Raw genomic sequence first — 17,527 nt, 5'->3', positions numbered from 1 at the left:
TAACTTTATGGGCTGTTGTGAAGTTTAGGTGGGTTCATACATACAAGGAACTCAGAATAATGCTGAATAAATATTTAAGAAACAGGTATTTCAGCCATCATTGTATAGGGAGTTTTATGAGATAGCAATATGAAACCATTCTGCATAGTGAGAAGTAAATTCCAATGTTGGATTTTGAAACAGAAGAAGAAATAAGATGGCAAAAATTATGATAAGGCAAATTCTTTTAGCATAAATTAGAAGAATGGAAAGAAAGTGGATTTTGAAGAAACTAACAGACTGAGATGCAAATCCTGAATCTACATTGCTTTTGTGACCTGTTTTCCTGATAATGAAGTCTTTCTGATGTTATGGATTTCAGTTAGATATTTCTAACTTCCCTGAAAAGGGCTTGTTCTTCCCATCAGCATAGTGGTGGGACCTACAATCTATAGATGAGATATCTTGTGTAAGAGCAACAGTTGTAAAGACCTATGTTCCTTGACTTTTCTTTGCCTCAGTCTCTGCACTTGTTTCAATGATGGTAATTTTATGTGGTAGGATCAATGGTGAAGCTTAACTAATCTACTTTATGGAAGCTTGTGACTAAGGACTGACACACAATAATTCAATTAATGCTATTTTTCCAGTTCCAACAATCAAATTGCTTTTTAATTGAAAAATACTGGAATCTTATGTGATAGTATTTTAGCCCTACTCTTATCCTTTTCCAATCTCCTGGAACAAGGAATCTGTGGGGCTAGAGGGAGGTGCTCACTCCACTTTGGGTACATACCCCAAATATAGTCATGTTGGGGATTAGGGTTTCAACATAGAAAGTTAGGGGCCACATAACTCAGTCCATAGCATACTCATAAGCAAGTGTCAATTACCTAATTACGTAGAATGCTGGTTCAGACCAACTGCATCCTAATTTCATAGAAAGAAAGATGTCTCAGGAGAGCTGAGTGGCAACAAAAATGACTTTCTTCAAAGAGAAACCAGAAAGGGGGGTGAAGTGGATGAAGAAGGCCTAGTAAGTTCCACAGTATCCACTGCGGGGGCCTACAACCTTAACAACAGAGAGGAGGACAGACCTGGATGCTTATTTTTAAATTAATACTCCAAATTATTTAAGACATTATAAAAAGATCAAGAGTGAATGCTTAAAGTCAAACTGGAGAAAGGGCTCCAAGAACCATTATGAAGGTCAGTGTTACAACAATTGGGATAAAACAAATTGGTATCAATCATGACTCTAGATTGATTATTCTTGATATAAAAGTTATTTAATTAATTTAATTAATAAATTATGCATTTCTTAAAATTGTCTCATGCATAATTTCATTAAAAAGTCAAGTAAATATAATCATAATAACTATTCATATAATTAATGTTATTTTCAGTTAAAGCTGAAAGTCAGAGTGACTATTAAGACAATTAATCTAAATCTACCTGTGAAAGGGAGAAAAAGAGAAAGAAAGAAAAATGTCAGTCAACAAATTGAAATAACAAATAAAAATCCAACTGTTATAAAATTACTAAAAATCCCAGAGGGTCTCATTATCATTTGACATAAATTCTTACAGATTTATTTATTAACAAGAACCGCTAAAATGAGCATTGATCTCCATCTGCAAATGAAATTAGGATTTAGCAGAAAGAAGAAAAAGAAGTAAGAAGGGTTTTCAGACTCTAAAGTCTGTTTTTTTCAATGTTTTGTGTTTTACAGTGTGTATATGCACACCCATAAGATTATTAAATTATATAGGTTATTTGGTGCTTTGGCTAGGAGTTCTCTGGTAGAAAGCTTTGGTTTTCCATTGTGTGTGTTGGGTTGAAGTAAGGGCAGGGCTAAATTTGGAGTGGTGTTGGATTTTTGCCATGTGACAGTTATCTCTTGGGAGATTCCAGTTTCTTTATTGAAATGAAGTGTTTGAATTTAGATGGTTTCTGAGATCTATTAGGGAGCATAGGTTTAGCCACTCATTGCACTTACTATTGCTTTCACAAAGCCCTGAGTCTGCTTCCACACCAAATGTAATGAGAAGCCACTCAGTGAAACAGCTCTTTGGGGGTTTGGAGCATATAGCCCAAGCATGCATGAAAGCAAGGATGCCGCCAGGTCACGGGGTTTGGAGGACTCAGACATTTCTCTGTCAGAGCACCGTGAGGCCAGAATAGTCTGGAAACTCCTCTAAGGTCTATGCTGTGTCTGTCGGTTAGCAGGCTTGTTCTCAGCATCTCTGTCTAATAATAGATCTTTGATTTTTTTTAAGGCTACAACATTTACATCATAAACAAACAAAACAAAAAACCCAAAACTAAAAGACAAGGTTTTTTCTTACACTAAAGTAAAATGTGTTTCACATTTTATGTGTTGGCCTTGGTCCAAATTAAATAATCTGGTACAGTCCTTACAGGAACTTAAGACTTTAGATACTGTTCCTCATCGTTCCTCTTCTCTGGGTAAGCTTTACTACCTAAAAGAGCTTATTTTAAAGAGTTTGTTTGGGCACAAAAAGTGTTGTAAACCATTGTTGTTTAATTGCAAATTTTGTCAAATGTTCTACTATTGCCTGTAGAACATGTATCTGACTTGAATCTTGTAGGAATGTTTGGTGATTATCAGTTACACCCTTCCTTTTAGGTTTAAGACAGCTTCTGAGAGACAAGCCCAGAGGCCTGATAAGGATATTTTTTCTTAAAACTGTTATGACATTACTTTTGTATGTTGTGTGAGTGTGCATGTGTGTGCTCAGTCGTGTCTGACTCTCTGTGACCCCATGGACTCTAGCCCACGAGTCTCCTCTGTCCATGGAATTTTCCAGGCAAGAATACTGGAGCAGGTTACCATTTCTTACTCCAGGGGATCTTCCCAATCCAGGGATCGAACCCAGGTCTCTTGTGTCTCCTGCGTTGGCAGGTGGATTTTTTACCACTGCACCACCTGGAAGCCCTTTGCATGCTTAAATCTAGCAAAAACAGAGTTGAAATATGGAAAACCATCTTTCCTGTCCTCCATAGTGAAGATGACTTCTTGTCCTAGACCTATGAATGACTGTGAATGGGAAACAGATTATTCTTATCAAACTTTCCAACTACAGTGGAACATTCAAGCAATTATCTATACATGAATATTCCTCATTTATGTCTTTTAGGTTATAATGGTAGAATTAATGATAACCATTGTAAGCAGATGGCTAGGGTTGTATGGAATTAGAGTTTTAGTTTATCTTAGGCACACTCTAACTTTTTTTTTTTCCTTTTTTCTGCAGCTATGTGGTGCCATTATCCTTTCTGTAGCTATTTCAATACGAGCAGGGAAAATTGGTCAAGAGGTAAATAAATATGTTATTCCACTGACAAAGTAGTTTATTTCTCTTATAGCGATGAAAGTAATGATAATAATAAAATGTTTTTATAGTATTTTCCTAACTGCCTCACATAATTATTTGTGCTAAGTGATTTTATAATTTAATTAATCAAGGTTACTCACTCTGTGCCTGGCACTGTGTTAGGCATTAATGAGTCCTTCTGGAGAACGGAGAGGATGTTACTCCCCAAATAGGAAGATTGCATTTAAAGTAGAGGTGAGAAGGGGCCAAAGCAGAAATTAGCCTTCTTCATTATTTGTTAAAGTATAGCCTGAAATTATCTACAGGATATAGACTGCTTTGTCTCTCCAACCAAGAGAAATTTTTGTACAAGACACTGACAATTAATTTGGCTGATTCCCAGGTGAGGTGGTACTCCAAAAGGAAAGACGGTAAAATGTTCTCTTGGAGAATAATTACTTGAATCTGTTTTGTTTTTTTAACTGTTTTAAAGGCAGCAAAATTCAAAGATAGCTGTAATGACTTGGGCAGCTGGTGTTGAGGGTAATCCCCTGTAACAGTAAAAGGCTGGTCATAGCCATGTAACTCAGCAGTTGACTGGTGATGTCCAACTTCCTGACATCAAGATAAGATTAGCAGGATCCCATTTCTCCCACCACATGCCATTCCATGGCTGCCAAAGCACTTATCAGGATTTCTGCAGGTCTGGAGGAAGTTTAGTTCATACAGTTAATTCTGTCTCTAGTCTTTATTTCCATACACATGGTTTCTGTTCCATACCACAGTGTCACAGTGTGGAAAGAGTGTGGGGGTGGGGGTGGGGGTGGGTGTGGGGAGGGTGTGTGTGGGGGGTTGTTCTGTCAATTTTAGTAAGCACAGGTGCCTGGCACCATTTCCTGACTTCCCTGTTTCCTTTCTCCTGTCTCCCTTCTTCTCAGGGATGTTCCACCCTCGAGATTATGATTCTTAACTCTTGCAGGGCAGTTACCTTGTACTCTGTTATCTGGATTCTCGCCACTGTTCAGGCTCACATATTCTATCTACTTCTAGGGCCATTTCAAAGTGTTTGCCCAAGTAAAGTTTCCTCTTTAATAGGAATATCAGTTCCTATCTAATAAGTATTAAGATATTCTTAAAACAAAAATTCAGGTAATGTATTATCTATTAAAACTTATTTGACCATGGTGCAATTATATGCTATTAGACATAATAACCTAGTTGAAAGAAAAAGCAAGCTGACATCTCTTCTGATTCTTTTTCCTAAAATGGGTGGGTTTTCTGGACCTTTCTTTTTTTTTTTTCCCTCACCTTCTCTCTCTCTCACTGTTTCTTTCCTGTTTTTCCTTCTTTCTTTCCCTCCTTTTCTTTCCTCCTTCCCTCTTTCTTTCTTTTCCCTTTCTTTCCTTTCCTTTAAAATTTGCTTTCTACCATTAGAGAACCCAGAAAATCACAGTGGTGATTAAGCACATCTTCATTCTGAGCCTCGCCATGGTGAGGACACTGAGTCAGAGACAGGTGTGACAATGAGTTGATAACAGTCTATTCCATCTGGACTTTGTTGTTTTATACTGATAAATATAACTGTGACTTCTTGATGTCCTTGGATTCTGAAATTTGAGCCAAGAACAGTATTCAAAAATGTATAGAATCATTGAGAAACTGGTGTCTGACTTGGGAACTCATAAATAAGCACAGAGATGAACAGCCATTGATTTAGAGGGTACTTTGGCCTTTTTAAAGATGGGTGTGCCACCTGTATTTCATTTTAAAATTTTATTATGTTTCTGGTAGATATGGGAATGCTGTATTTCCCCTCAGTGCTTCTGGTAAACAAACTTGGTGTTTAGTCTCAGAAATCACACACATTGAATGTATTAAAGAGCTGTCCTTGAGAGAGTTACTCCAAATCTGGGGATAAGAATGAGTTAATAGAGCTAGACATCATCTTGAGTTATATTTTGACTCTTTTACTCTGTCTCTATCCCTAAACAAAAGGCAGTATTTTCCAGGACAACTTTAACCAGCTTGACAGATGAGAAATTGACATATTTATTCAAAGTCAGTGACAAAGAATCAAGACTGTGCAGAGAACCAAATTTTACTACTGGAAAAACAGGAGAAGTTTTAGAAGGAGACCTGAGAGCAAACACGGAAAAAAAGGATGCCAGGATGTCTTTGTGCACAGCTTTTAGCAAAGCCATGGGTGCTAAAGTGTCCCCTAGAGATGCCTTGTTCTCCCTCAGGATGAACTCAGCCCTGCAGGAGGCAAAGTGTATGTGCAGCCATCCTAGGAGATCCCTTATAATCCAAAGAGGACCCTGAGCCTTCTTCTTCAAGGTTCTGTCCTTTCCTGTAGAAATTCCCCCCTCATCCGAAGACACATAGAGACAGTGTTCTTCCAAGACAGCTTTTAAAACTCTGCTGTCTCTCCCCCGAGGGCTTCCCAGGTGGCACAGTGGTAAGAATCTGCCTGCCAATCAACGCAGGAGATGCGGGTTCAATCCCTGGGTCAGGAAGATCCCTTATAGAAGGAAAAGGCAACCCACTCCAGTATTCTCTCCTGGAGAATCCTATGGACAGGGGAGCCTGGCGGGCTACAGTCCATGGGGTTGCAAAGAGTCGGACATGACTGAGCCACCATGCACACACATCTATCCCCTGAAACAAATACCTGAACTCAAATTTTCATTTTGTTTCTAAATAAGAATAGCCACTTGTTGGGCTGGTCTTAAAACAGTGATCGTCAGGTAGCCAGCACATTGCTTTCTGGCCACGTTGGTAGAGGGTCGCTATGCCCAGATCAGTCTCATAGAAGTGCTTCCGCCGCCACCGCCGCCAAGTCGCTTCAGTCGTGTCTGACTCTGTGCGACCCCATGGACTGCAGCCCACCAGGCTTCTCCGTCCATGGGATTCTCCAGGCAAGAACACTGGAGTGGGTTGCCATTTCCTTCTCCAATGCATGAAAGTGGAAAGTGAAAGTGAAGTCACTCAGTCGTGTCTGATTCTTAAGGGCCCCATGGACTGCAGCCTACCAGGCTCCTCCGTCCATGGGATTTTCCGGGCAACAGTACTGGAGTGGGGTGCCATTGCCTTCTCCTAGAAGTGCTTCATTACCTGCCAAATAAGTGCTGGCCACACTCCAGGGACCTCCCAGGTGGCTCAGTGGTAAAGAACCCGCCTGCCAATGCAGGAAACTCAGGAGATATGAGTTCCATCCCTGGGTTGGGAAGATCCCCTGGAAAAGGAAATGGCAACCCATTCCAGTATTCCTGCCCAGAAAATCCCATGGACAGAGGAACCTGGCAGGTTACAGTCTGTGGAGTCACAAAGATTCAGACACAACTGAGTAACTAAATAACAGCAACAACATGCTGTTCATGTCTCACTGGTAGCTATTTGACCTACTGTTTCTGTATCTGGGTTGTCTGACCAAAGTACTGATAACTCAGCTGGTGAAGCTTCAGCTGTCTTGGATATCTTAGGGTTTTCCTGACTGGCTACGATGTCATGAAACCACCTTGATGGTGAGTGGGTAGACCAGGTTTCCTGATGCTGCTTTTTTGGATTGTTATCTGTCTTTACTCAGATGCCATGCCTGGTTACTAACAAAACTGATTTCTTAGCTCCAATCTTAACAAGCAAACCAATTAAAAAAAAAAAAAAAAAGAACCCAGTAAAGCCTGAAAAAGGCAAAAAAATCTTTAGGACATAACCAAGCTTTCTAAATATGCAATTGAAACACTATTTGTAAGCATCAACTCTTAAAGACAAAAGAAGCATTGGGTATTCACAGAGGCTGACCTAATTCCTTTCATAAGTGGGAAACTGGAGCCCAGTAAAGTTAGTTGACTTTCATGTTTAGAAACTAATTTATAAAGACTCTGAATATATATAGAATATAGATTTTGTTTTTAGTGCACTTACATCTTTGGCACATTCCTTCCTTCTGATTGTCAAACAAAGGCTTTGTCTAGGCTATAAATTGATTTTAAAAGTCTTTACAAATGTAAAGGTCATGAGTAGTAGTGAGTAGTAGTAGTAGTCTGTGTTTTGGTATTTCCTTTTAAAGGCACACATCTGCATGCTGTGCCGCAGATGCCAGAAGGCACCTTCTTAGCTAGTGTAAGAACTAGTGGTCTGCCTAGAAATAATCCAGTAGATAAAGCTCCTGAGAGATGAATGGGTTCCTCACAGCATTCATATATCACGCAGGCACAAGGTTTCATTGTTTCATTGTGATTTGCTTCTGGTCATATCTGTAGAGCAAGAGATAGATTGAGGCTAGGTGTTATGATGGTGATGAAGGTTATGTATACGGGGAAGAGAAGAACCAAATTATGCAGGGTTGCTTGTCCAGCCCATCATAAAGAGACCTAAGATGTTTTCCTCAATATCCCATTTCTAAATAGTCAGGCAAAATAAAGAGTTTCTGGAAGACTATAGACTATACTTCCTGGGAACAAGATAGACTTGATATGGAATATCAGGAGCTAGACTTATTTTCTTAGTTTAAAATACGGTTGGCTTGTTTTGGCAAATGTATAGACCTCTGTAATCACTATTACAATCAAAATGAAAAGAATTTTTATTAACTCATGAAAGTTTCCTCATATCCCTTTGCAGTCTGTTCCCTCTTTACTTGATACTCTGCTCAAAGTCCACCACTGCTCTGATTCCTATCACCATAGCTTAGATTTATCTACTCTTTTTTTAATTCCCCATCTGGATATTTTTTAAAAATAAAAATATAGTTGATTTACAATGTTATGTTAACTTCTGCTGTACAGAAAAGTGATTTAATTGTACTGTACATATATATATATATATACATTCTTTTAAAGTATTCTTTTCCATTAGGTTTATCACAGAATATTGAATACAGTTCCCTGTGCTATACAGTAGGGCCTTGTTGTTTACTCATTCTGTATATAATAGTTTTCATCTGTTAACCTCAAATTCCCACTCCATCCCCTCCCACCCCACCTCCCCCTTGGCAACCACAAGTCTGTGCTCTATGTCTGTGAGTCTGTTTCATAAAAGTTCATTTGTGTCATATTTTAGATTCTGCATATAAGTTATATGATATGGTATTTATCTTTCTCTTTCTGACTTACTTTATTTACTATGATAATCTCTGGGGTCTTTGATATTACTGCAAATGGCATTACTTTATTCTTTTTAATGGCTGAGTAGTATTCCATATTGTGAGTATGTGTGTGTGTGTATGTGTGTGTAGCATTGTATGAATATCAGACAATGTTGAGTATCAGACCTTGTATGAATAACAGAGCATATCTTCTTTAAAAATTTTTTTAATTTTATTTTTAATTGGAGAATAATTACTTTACAATATTGTGATGATTTCTGCCATACATCAACATGAATCAGCCATAGGTATACATCTGTTCCATCTCTCTTAAACCTCCCTCCCACCTCCCTCTCCATCCCACCCTTCTAGATTATCACAGAGCACTGGCTTTGGGTTTCCTGCATCATACAGCAAATTCCCACTGACTACACTTTACATATGGTAATGTATATGTTTCACTACTACTCTCTCCAGTCATCCCACCTTCTCCCCTGTCTACTGTAACCAAAAGTCTGTCCTTTATGTCTGCATCTCTTTTGCTGCCCTGTAAATAGGACCGTCAGTACCATCTTTCTAGACTCTCTCTATATGCATTAATAATGATATTTGTCTTTCTCTTTTTGACTTCACTCTGTATAATAAGCTCTAGGTCCATCCATCTCATTGGAACTGACTCAAATGCATTCCTTTTTATAGCTGAATAACATTCCATTTTGTATATACACCACAACTTCTTTATCCATTCATCTGTCAATGGACATCTAGGTTGCTTCTATGTCCTAGCTATTTTAAATAGCATATGTAGCATATCTTCTTTATCCATTCATCCACTGATGGACATTTAGGCTGCTCCCATGTCTTGGCTGTTGTGAATAGTGTTGCTTTGAACATAAGGATGCATATTTTTTTGACTTATAGTTTTATCCAGATTTATGCCTAGGACTAGGATTGCTGGGTAATATGGCTACTCTATTTTTAGTTTTTGAGGAACCTCCATAGTGCTTCCTATAGTGACTGCACCAGCTTACATCCCACCAACCATGTAGGAGGGATCCCTTTTCTCCACACCCTCTCCCTCACTTTTTTGTAGACTTCATGATGGCCATTCTAATTGATATGAGATATCTCATTATAGTTTTGATTTGCATTTCTTTAATAGCAAGCTATATTGAGCACCTTTTACATGTGTGTTAGCTATCTTTATGTTCTTGTAGAAATGTCCATTTAGTTCTTCTGCCCATTTTTTGATTGGGTTGTTTTTGTTGTTGTTGCTGTTGATAGCATGAGTTATTTGTATCTTTTGTAAATTGATCCCTTGTAGGTCACGTTGTTTGCAAATATTTTCTCCCATTTTGTAGGTTGTCTTTTTGTTTTGTTTATGGTTTCCTTTGCTATGCATAAGCTTGTAAGTTTGATGAGATCCCATTTGTTTATTTTTTCATAGATTTATCTTTCTGGATTGCCATATAAATGGAATTATACAGCAGTCACTCTTTTGAATATGGTACATTTATCTCAACATAATGTTTTAAAGATTTACTCATACTGTTGAATCAGTAGTTTGAGGAATTTAGGCTTTATAATTTAACTAGACTACCATAAAAACATATTTATGATGCTACTTAGGTATAAAACACAAAATATGCCAATGAAAGATCACATCATGGATAAAACTGATCCTTCTAAACTTTAAAAAATTTTTATTTGAAAGCCTATTGCATTTCTTCCACCCAATATAAATCTTCAAAAGGCATAAAATTGGAACAGTGCACAAGTAATATCTCAATAGAAGGTAAGCTCCTTAAAGGCAGGAATTTCTGCTTGTTTACGTCACTATGGCATCTCGGTGTCTTAGAACAAGATTTGGCACATAGCAGTTCCCCAGTGGATGTTTGTTGAATAGTAAATATTAAGAAAAGGAATTTTCTGTCATTAATCTCTTTTTCATTTTCAGATTCTCGCTCCTGGGGATGCTGACCTTAACCTCTTTATTGCTGTGAATATATTAATTTTTGTGGGTGCTGTCATCATGATTCTGGGTTTCCTGGGATGCTGTGGTGCCATGAAAGAAAACCAGTTCATGATGATTTTGGTGAGTTTTCCCAATGCATCCCAATACCCAACCTTCAGACTTTGGAGGATTATCTCCCATCCCGATTATCTGTAAGAAGGACTTGTGAAGGTTGATGTAAGTCTCTCACTTAATTTAGAGGGTTTGGTTGTGGAAGCTAATATAATTATCTCAAATTAGAGGGTACCATGAGAGAAGTAATCCAAGTCTATGCCCCAACCAGTAACACTGAAGAAGCTGAAGCTGAATGGTTCTAATGAAGACCTACAAGACCTTTTAGTACTAACACCCAAAAAAGACATCTTTTTCATTATAGGGGACTGGAATGCAAAAGTAGGAAGTCAAGAAACACCTGGAGTAACAGGCAAATTTGGCCTTGAAGTACAAATTGAAGCAGGGCAAAGGCTAACAGAATTTTGCCAAGAAAATGCACTGGTCATAGCAAACACCCTCTTCAACAACACAAGAGAAGGCTCTATACATGGACATCACCAGATGGCCAACACTGAAATCAGATTGATTATATTCTTTGCAGCCAAAGATGAAGTCAGCAAAAACAAGACCAGGAGGAGACTGTGGCTCAGATCATGAACTCTTTATTGCCAAATTCAGACTTAAATTGAAGACAGTAGGGAAAACCACTAGACCATTCAGGTATGACCTAAGTCAAATTCTTGACGATTATACCGTGGAAGTGAGAAATAGATTTAAGGGACTAGATCTGATAGACAGAGTGCCTGAAGAACTATGGACAGAACTCAGTTTCATTGTACAGGGGGAGGCAGTGATCAAGACCATCCCCAAGAAAAAGAAAATGAAAAATGCAAAAAGGAAAAATGGCTGTCTGAGGAGGCCTTACAAATAGATGTGAAAAGAAGAGAAGTGAAAAGCAAAGGAAAAAAGGATAGATATACCTATTTGAATGCAGAGTTCCAAAGAATAGCAAGGAGAGATAAGAAAGCCTTCCTCAGTGACCAGTGCAAAGATAGACAGGAAAACAATTTAACAGGAAAGACTAGAGATCTCTTCAAGAACATTAGAGCTACCAAGGGAACATTTCATGCAAAGATGGGCTCAATAAAGGACAGAAATGTTATGGACCTAATGGAAGCAGAAGATATTAGGAAGAGATGGCAAGAATACACAGAAGAACTGTACAAAAAAGATATTCATGACCCAGATAATCGCAGAAGTGTGATCACTCACCTAGAACCAGACATCCTGGAATGCAAAGTCAAGTGGGACTTAGGAAGCATCACTACGAACAAAGCTAGTGGAGGTGATGGAGTTCCAGTTGAGCTATTTCAAAGCCTAAAAGATGATGCTGTGAAAGTGCTACACTCAATGTGCCAGCAAATTTGGAAAACTCAGCAGTGGCCACAGGACTGGAAAAGGTCAGTTTTCATTCCAATCCCAAAGAAAGCCAATGCCAAAGAATGCTCAAACTACTGCACAATTGCACTCATCTCACATGCTAGTAAAGTAATGCTTAAAATTCTCCAAGCCAGGCTTCAGCAATACATGAACCGTGAACTTCCAGATGTTCAAGCTGGTTTTAGAAAAAGTGGAGGAACCAGAGATCAAATTGCCAACATCCACTGGATCATGGAAAAAGCAAGAGAGTTCCAGAAAAACATCTACTTCTGCTTTATCGACTATGCCAAAGCCTTTGACTATGTGGATCATAAACTGTGGAGAATTCTGAAAGAGATGGGAAAATCAGACCACCTGACCTGCCTCTTGAGAAATCTCTATGCAGGTCAGGAAGCAACAGCTAGAACTGGACATGGAATGACAGACTGGTTCCAGATTGGGAAAGGAGTACGTCAAGGCTGTATATTGTCACCCTGCTTATTTAACTTATATGCAGAGTACATCATGAGAAATGCTGTGCTGGAAGAAGCAGAAGCTGGAATCAAGATTGCTGGGAGAAATCTCAATAACCTCAGATATGCAGATGTCACCACCATTATGGCAGAAAGTGAAGAAGCACTAAAGAGCCTCTTGATGAAAGTGAAAGTGGAGAGTGAAAAAGTTGGCTTAAAGCTCAACATTCAGAAAACTAAGATCGTGGCAATCATTCCCATCACGTCATGGAACCCATAAGGAAGACTAACAAGTAAACAATTAGCTACAGCAAAGGTGGTCCAAGAAGAAAAGAGCAATGATAGAGGAGGGAACCTTCAAGCTGGAAGCAGAAGTGGATAAGGTGTTTGTATGTATAAGGGTGTGATGAGCTTTCCAGGGAGAGAGGCTGGCAGTACATCTTTGGGGACTGAAAAATTTTGGGTATGGCTAGAGTGTGTAAGGACTATTTTCAGTAAATGATGGAACGTGGGTCTGAGTGTGGACTAGAGTCAAACCACAGTCTGTCGAGTCGGTAATGCCATCCAACCATCTCATCTTCTGTCGTCCCCTTCTCCTGCCCTCAATCTTTCCCAGCATCAGCGTCTTTTCATATGAGTCAGCTCTTTGCATCAGGTGGCCAAAGTATTGTAGTTTCAGCTTCAGCATCAGTCCTTCCAATGAACATTTAGGACTGATTTCCTTTAGGATGGACTGGTTGGATCTTGCAGTCCTAGGGACTCTCAAGAGTCTTCTCCAACACCACAGTTCAAAAGCATCAATTCTTTGGTGATCAGCTTTCTGTATGGTCCAACTATCACATCTATGCATGATTACTGGAAAAACCATAGTTTTGACTACATGGACCTTTGTTGTCAAATTAATGTCTCTGTTTTTTAATATTCTGTCTAAATTTGTCATAGCTTTTCTTCCAAGGAGCAAGTGTCTCTTAATTTCATGGCTGCAGTCACTATCTGCAGTGATTTTGGAGCCCCCTCAAAGTAAAGTCTCTCACTGTTTCCATTGTTCCCCATCTGTTTGCCATCAAGTGATAGGACCGGATGCCATGATCTTAGTTTCTGAATGTTGAGTTTTAAGCCAGCTTTTTCATTCTCTTCTTTCATTTTCATCAAGATGCTCTTTAGTTCTTCTTCACTTTCTGCCATAAGGGTGGTGTTATCTGCATATCTAAAGTTATTGATATTTCTCCTAGCAATCTTGATTCCAGCTGTGCTTTATCCAGCCTGGAATTTCTCATGATGTACTCTGCATAGAAGTTAAATAAGCAGGGTGATAATATACAGCCTTGATGTACTCCTTTCCCGATTTGGAACCGGTCTGTAGTTCCATGTCCAGTTCTAACTGTTGCTTCTTGACCTGCATATAGATTTCTCGGGAGGCAGGTCAGGTGGTCTGGTATTCCCATCTCTTGAAGAACTTTCCACAGTTTGTTGTGATCCACATAGTCAAAGGCTTTGGCATAGTCAATAAAGCAGAAGTAGATGTTTTTCTGGAACTCTCTTGCTTTTTCAATGAGAGAGCTTTAATGGAACTCTAATATCATCCCTGGTGGTTGGTTTTTGTTAATAAGGCCTCATTTGCACTTTGGGGACTTTAATTACTTGAGGAGCTTGTTTTTATGAAAATTAATTTGTGGGAACCTCTGAAATTAGAATTCAGTATATCTGAGGCAGGTTTCAGGACTACATTTGTAAAAGACTCCAGGTTATTCTCATAGTGGTAGAGACATTGTTTTGAAGCCAGTTCTGAAATTTGTCTTGAAGTTTGAATTTGTATTTGATGAAGAAAAAAATCATATTCAAACAACTTCATTTAAGTTTTTGAACTTCCCTCAATTCAACATCATACTGATGCCTACAATCCTATGATTCAATTTTAGTTTTAATCATTTTCCTTAGTCTCAGAGAAGGCAGAGAGTGGAATAAATGAAGAGCATGGTTAATACTCCTACTGTAATTAGGATCCCTACTGCAGAAAGAAGTGCCGTGTCCAAAATGTCCCCAGGTGGTTAAGGAATGTACTGGGGATAATATTGAATATATTTTCCTTTTCTTTTTTTTCAGTTTTTCGTAGGACTGCTTATGATCCTACTCCTGCAGGTGGCGGCAGGTATCGTAGCAACTACTAGGAAATCTAAGGTGTGTACACATATTATACCTGACAGTTTTGGAAAAGTGTGAAAAATTGACATGCTACCTCCTGGCATGAATCATTTAACAGCACTTTTCAATTTTCAGACTGAACAAGCTCTGAATAAGACTCTCTTGATTAATGCACGTCTTTTGAGTTCAACAGATGAAAATGAAAGAGTATTCCAGAAAGCCTTTTCTGAACTTCAAGAAGAGGTAATTAGAACTTGTGGGTTATCTGGAGAGTTGGACATAATTCTCCTTTTACTTAGTTTTTGACAGCTGTGTTCCTTAAGAATTGGAAAAATATCTCCCTTTTGCATATTTTGACCAATTATTCTGTCACTATGCAATAGGAAGAATCCGGGACTATTTCTAATTTTTTCCCCAGCTTCTTATGAAGTTCTGAGGCAGTTTAGGACAGATATTAAGAGGATATGTTTACAATAGGTTAAGTCTTGATTGAGCCAAATCAATAATTGCTTTAATATTTACCATTTAGAAGGATAGTGTGTTTTGAATGCTTGGAATTTCCCTTCTCTCTTTCTCTGCCTCCATGCCCCACTTCTCTTTCAAAAATAATTATGCTGCTGCTGCTAAGTCGCTTCAGTCATGTCCGACTCTGTGGGACCCCATAGACGGCAGCGCATCAGGCTCCCCCGTCTCCGGGATTCTCCAGGCAAGAACACTGGATTGGGTTGCCATTTCTTTCTCCAATGCATGAAAATGAAAAATGAAAGTGAAGACGTTCAGTCGTGTCTGACTTTTAGCGTCCCCATGGACTGCAGTCTACCAGGCTCCTCTGTCCATGGGATTGTCCAGGCAAGAGTACTGGAGTGGGTTGCCATTGCCTTCTCTGAAAAATAATTATAGCTATTGTTTATTGCTGCTTAGTATGTATCAGATTTACATTCAATAGCTCACTTAATTCTGACAACAAGTCTATGAGATGGATAATATCATTACCCTCATTATCTTTATCCAGAGAAGACAATGGCAACCCACTCCAGTACTCTTGCCTGGACAATCCCATGGACGGAGGAGCCTGGTAGGCTGCAGTCCATGGGGATGCTAAAAGTCAGACACGACTGAACATCTTCAGTTTCACTTTTCACTTTCATGCATTGGAGAAAGAAATGGCAACCCACTCCAGTGTTCTTGCCTGGAGAATCCTGGGGACGGGGGAGACTGATGGGCTGCCGTCTATGGGGTCGCACAGAGTTGGACACAACTGAAGCGACTTAGCAGCAACAGCAGCAGCATTATCTTTAATAGACAGATGAGGGGATTACAACTTAGAGAGGCATGACAGCTAACAAGTGATGGGGTTGGAATTTGAATGCAGGTCTGTCTGACTCACTAATTCTTTTTAATCAGTAGACTAGCCCCCGTCCCCCTTGGTATGTATGTATGCATGTATGTATTTACTTTGGCTACTTCACTGTCTTCAGGGTAAAGTCAAGATTTGGATATAGGTTGAAGGTATTCCACTCTTTGGCTCTTACCTCATATTTTAATTTTACTAAAGACTACTCCATGAATAAAGCACTCTGGTCCAACCAGTGTCTACTCAGGATGTCTTAAATAATTCTGCCTTCCTGCCTTTGCATCATTCCTCATCCTTAGAATGTAGTTACTACTTTTCTTTTTTTTGACTTGCTTTCTTTTTTAAAAAATTTTTAATTGGAAGATAATTACAATATTGTGATGGTTTTTGCCATGCATCAGTGTGAATTGGCCATAGGCATACATATGTCCCCTCCCTTCAGAACCCCCTCTTCCCTCTATCCCTCCAGCTTGTCACAGAGCACTGGTTTTGACTGCCTTGTGTCATACACCAAACTCCCACTGGCTATCTCTTTTCCATATGTTAATGTGTATGTTTCAATGCTATTTTCTCAAGTCATCCCACCCTCTTCTTCTCCCACTTAGTCCAAAAGTCTGTTCTTTCTTTACAAATACTACCTGTACTTTGAGACTTGACTGAAATATCGCTCTGTGAAACTCCTCCCCTCTACAGATTATTTACTCAGAATTTCCATCATATTAAAGACATGTAGCATTTATTTCATGTATGTCATAGAACTCCTCAGAATCTCAGAGTAGAGCAGGATTTTACAGGACATTTAACCTGACTTATCATTAACTGGGGCTTCCCAGGTGGTATTAGTGGTAAAGAACCTGCCTGTCAATGCATGTAGGTGTGAGATGCGAGTTTCGTCCCTGGGTCGGGAAGATCCCCTGGAGAAGGGAATGGCAACCCACCCTAGTTTTCTTGCCTGGAGAATCCCATGGACAGAGGACCCTGTTGGGCTACAGTCCATAAGGGACACGAAGAGTCGCACATGACTTAAGTGACTTAGCACACACGCCATTAACTGAAGTACTTTATGTTTATGTTCATCCACCTTCTAATTAAATATGGAAGAGCCAACAGTTTGCCCATTTTGCCCATCCCATCCCATTCCCTTTGCATCCAAGTCTGATGATTAATGTGTCCTTTCTTAATTTGAAACAAAATCTTTCTCCCCTAGAATTTATATAATTTAGCTTTAGTTCTTCCTTACGGAGTTTCAGAGGAAAGAGAAAATCTACTTCTACAATTGCAACTTTTTCTTTGAAACTGGCTTCTTGTATGACTTCTAAGAGCTTTGATTTTCAAGTCAAAACATCCTAACATCCCTGGTTACTTGAACTATTTGTCAGATGACATTTCCCCCAGAGCCCAGTTCCTATTTGGATAGACTCCAGCTTGTAAAAATTCTGCTTAAAGCATCATTTCCAGGAGCTGAAACCTGATATGCACTAGTCCCTGTTTAACTTCCTCTGTGTTGTGTTTCTCCTAGCTCAGCCAGAGCTGCATTCCTTGATCCTCTCTCTGCCTGGATCATTCCCACTTTAGAGTCCAGATTAATCCAGGTTTAAAAGCAGGAAAAATTTAGGCAACTCAGCTTTTCCACTGGGAGGGGCCAAGCATCCTTGATTTTCCCTGTTACTCTAGGACGAAATATACTCCAGGTAACCACGAGTCTCTGGGTGGGTCCTGAGTCACACT

General features: G+C 39.2%; 1 protein-coding gene across 1 annotated transcript in view; it reads left to right on the top strand.

Annotated features, from left to right (window-relative positions):
- TSPAN8 (tetraspanin 8) overlaps window positions 1-17,527 on the top strand; it is a 66,706-nt gene that overhangs the window by 37,127 nt on the left and 12,052 nt on the right. The window contains exons 3-6 of the mRNA XM_019959997.2: window positions 3,258-3,320; window positions 10,361-10,498; window positions 14,407-14,481; window positions 14,581-14,688. Coding sequence (XP_019815556.1) covers window positions 3,258-3,320; window positions 10,361-10,498; window positions 14,407-14,481; window positions 14,581-14,688 — 384 coding nt within the window. The remainder of the gene's footprint in view (window positions 1-3,257; window positions 3,321-10,360; window positions 10,499-14,406; window positions 14,482-14,580; window positions 14,689-17,527) is intronic.

The sequence above is a fragment of the Bos indicus genome, chromosome 5 (assembly GCF_029378745.1).
Source record: "Bos indicus isolate NIAB-ARS_2022 breed Sahiwal x Tharparkar chromosome 5, NIAB-ARS_B.indTharparkar_mat_pri_1.0, whole genome shotgun sequence".
Classification (NCBI taxonomy): Eukaryota; Metazoa; Chordata; class Mammalia; order Artiodactyla; family Bovidae; genus Bos; species Bos indicus.
This window is presented reverse-complemented; position numbering and strand designations above follow the sequence as displayed.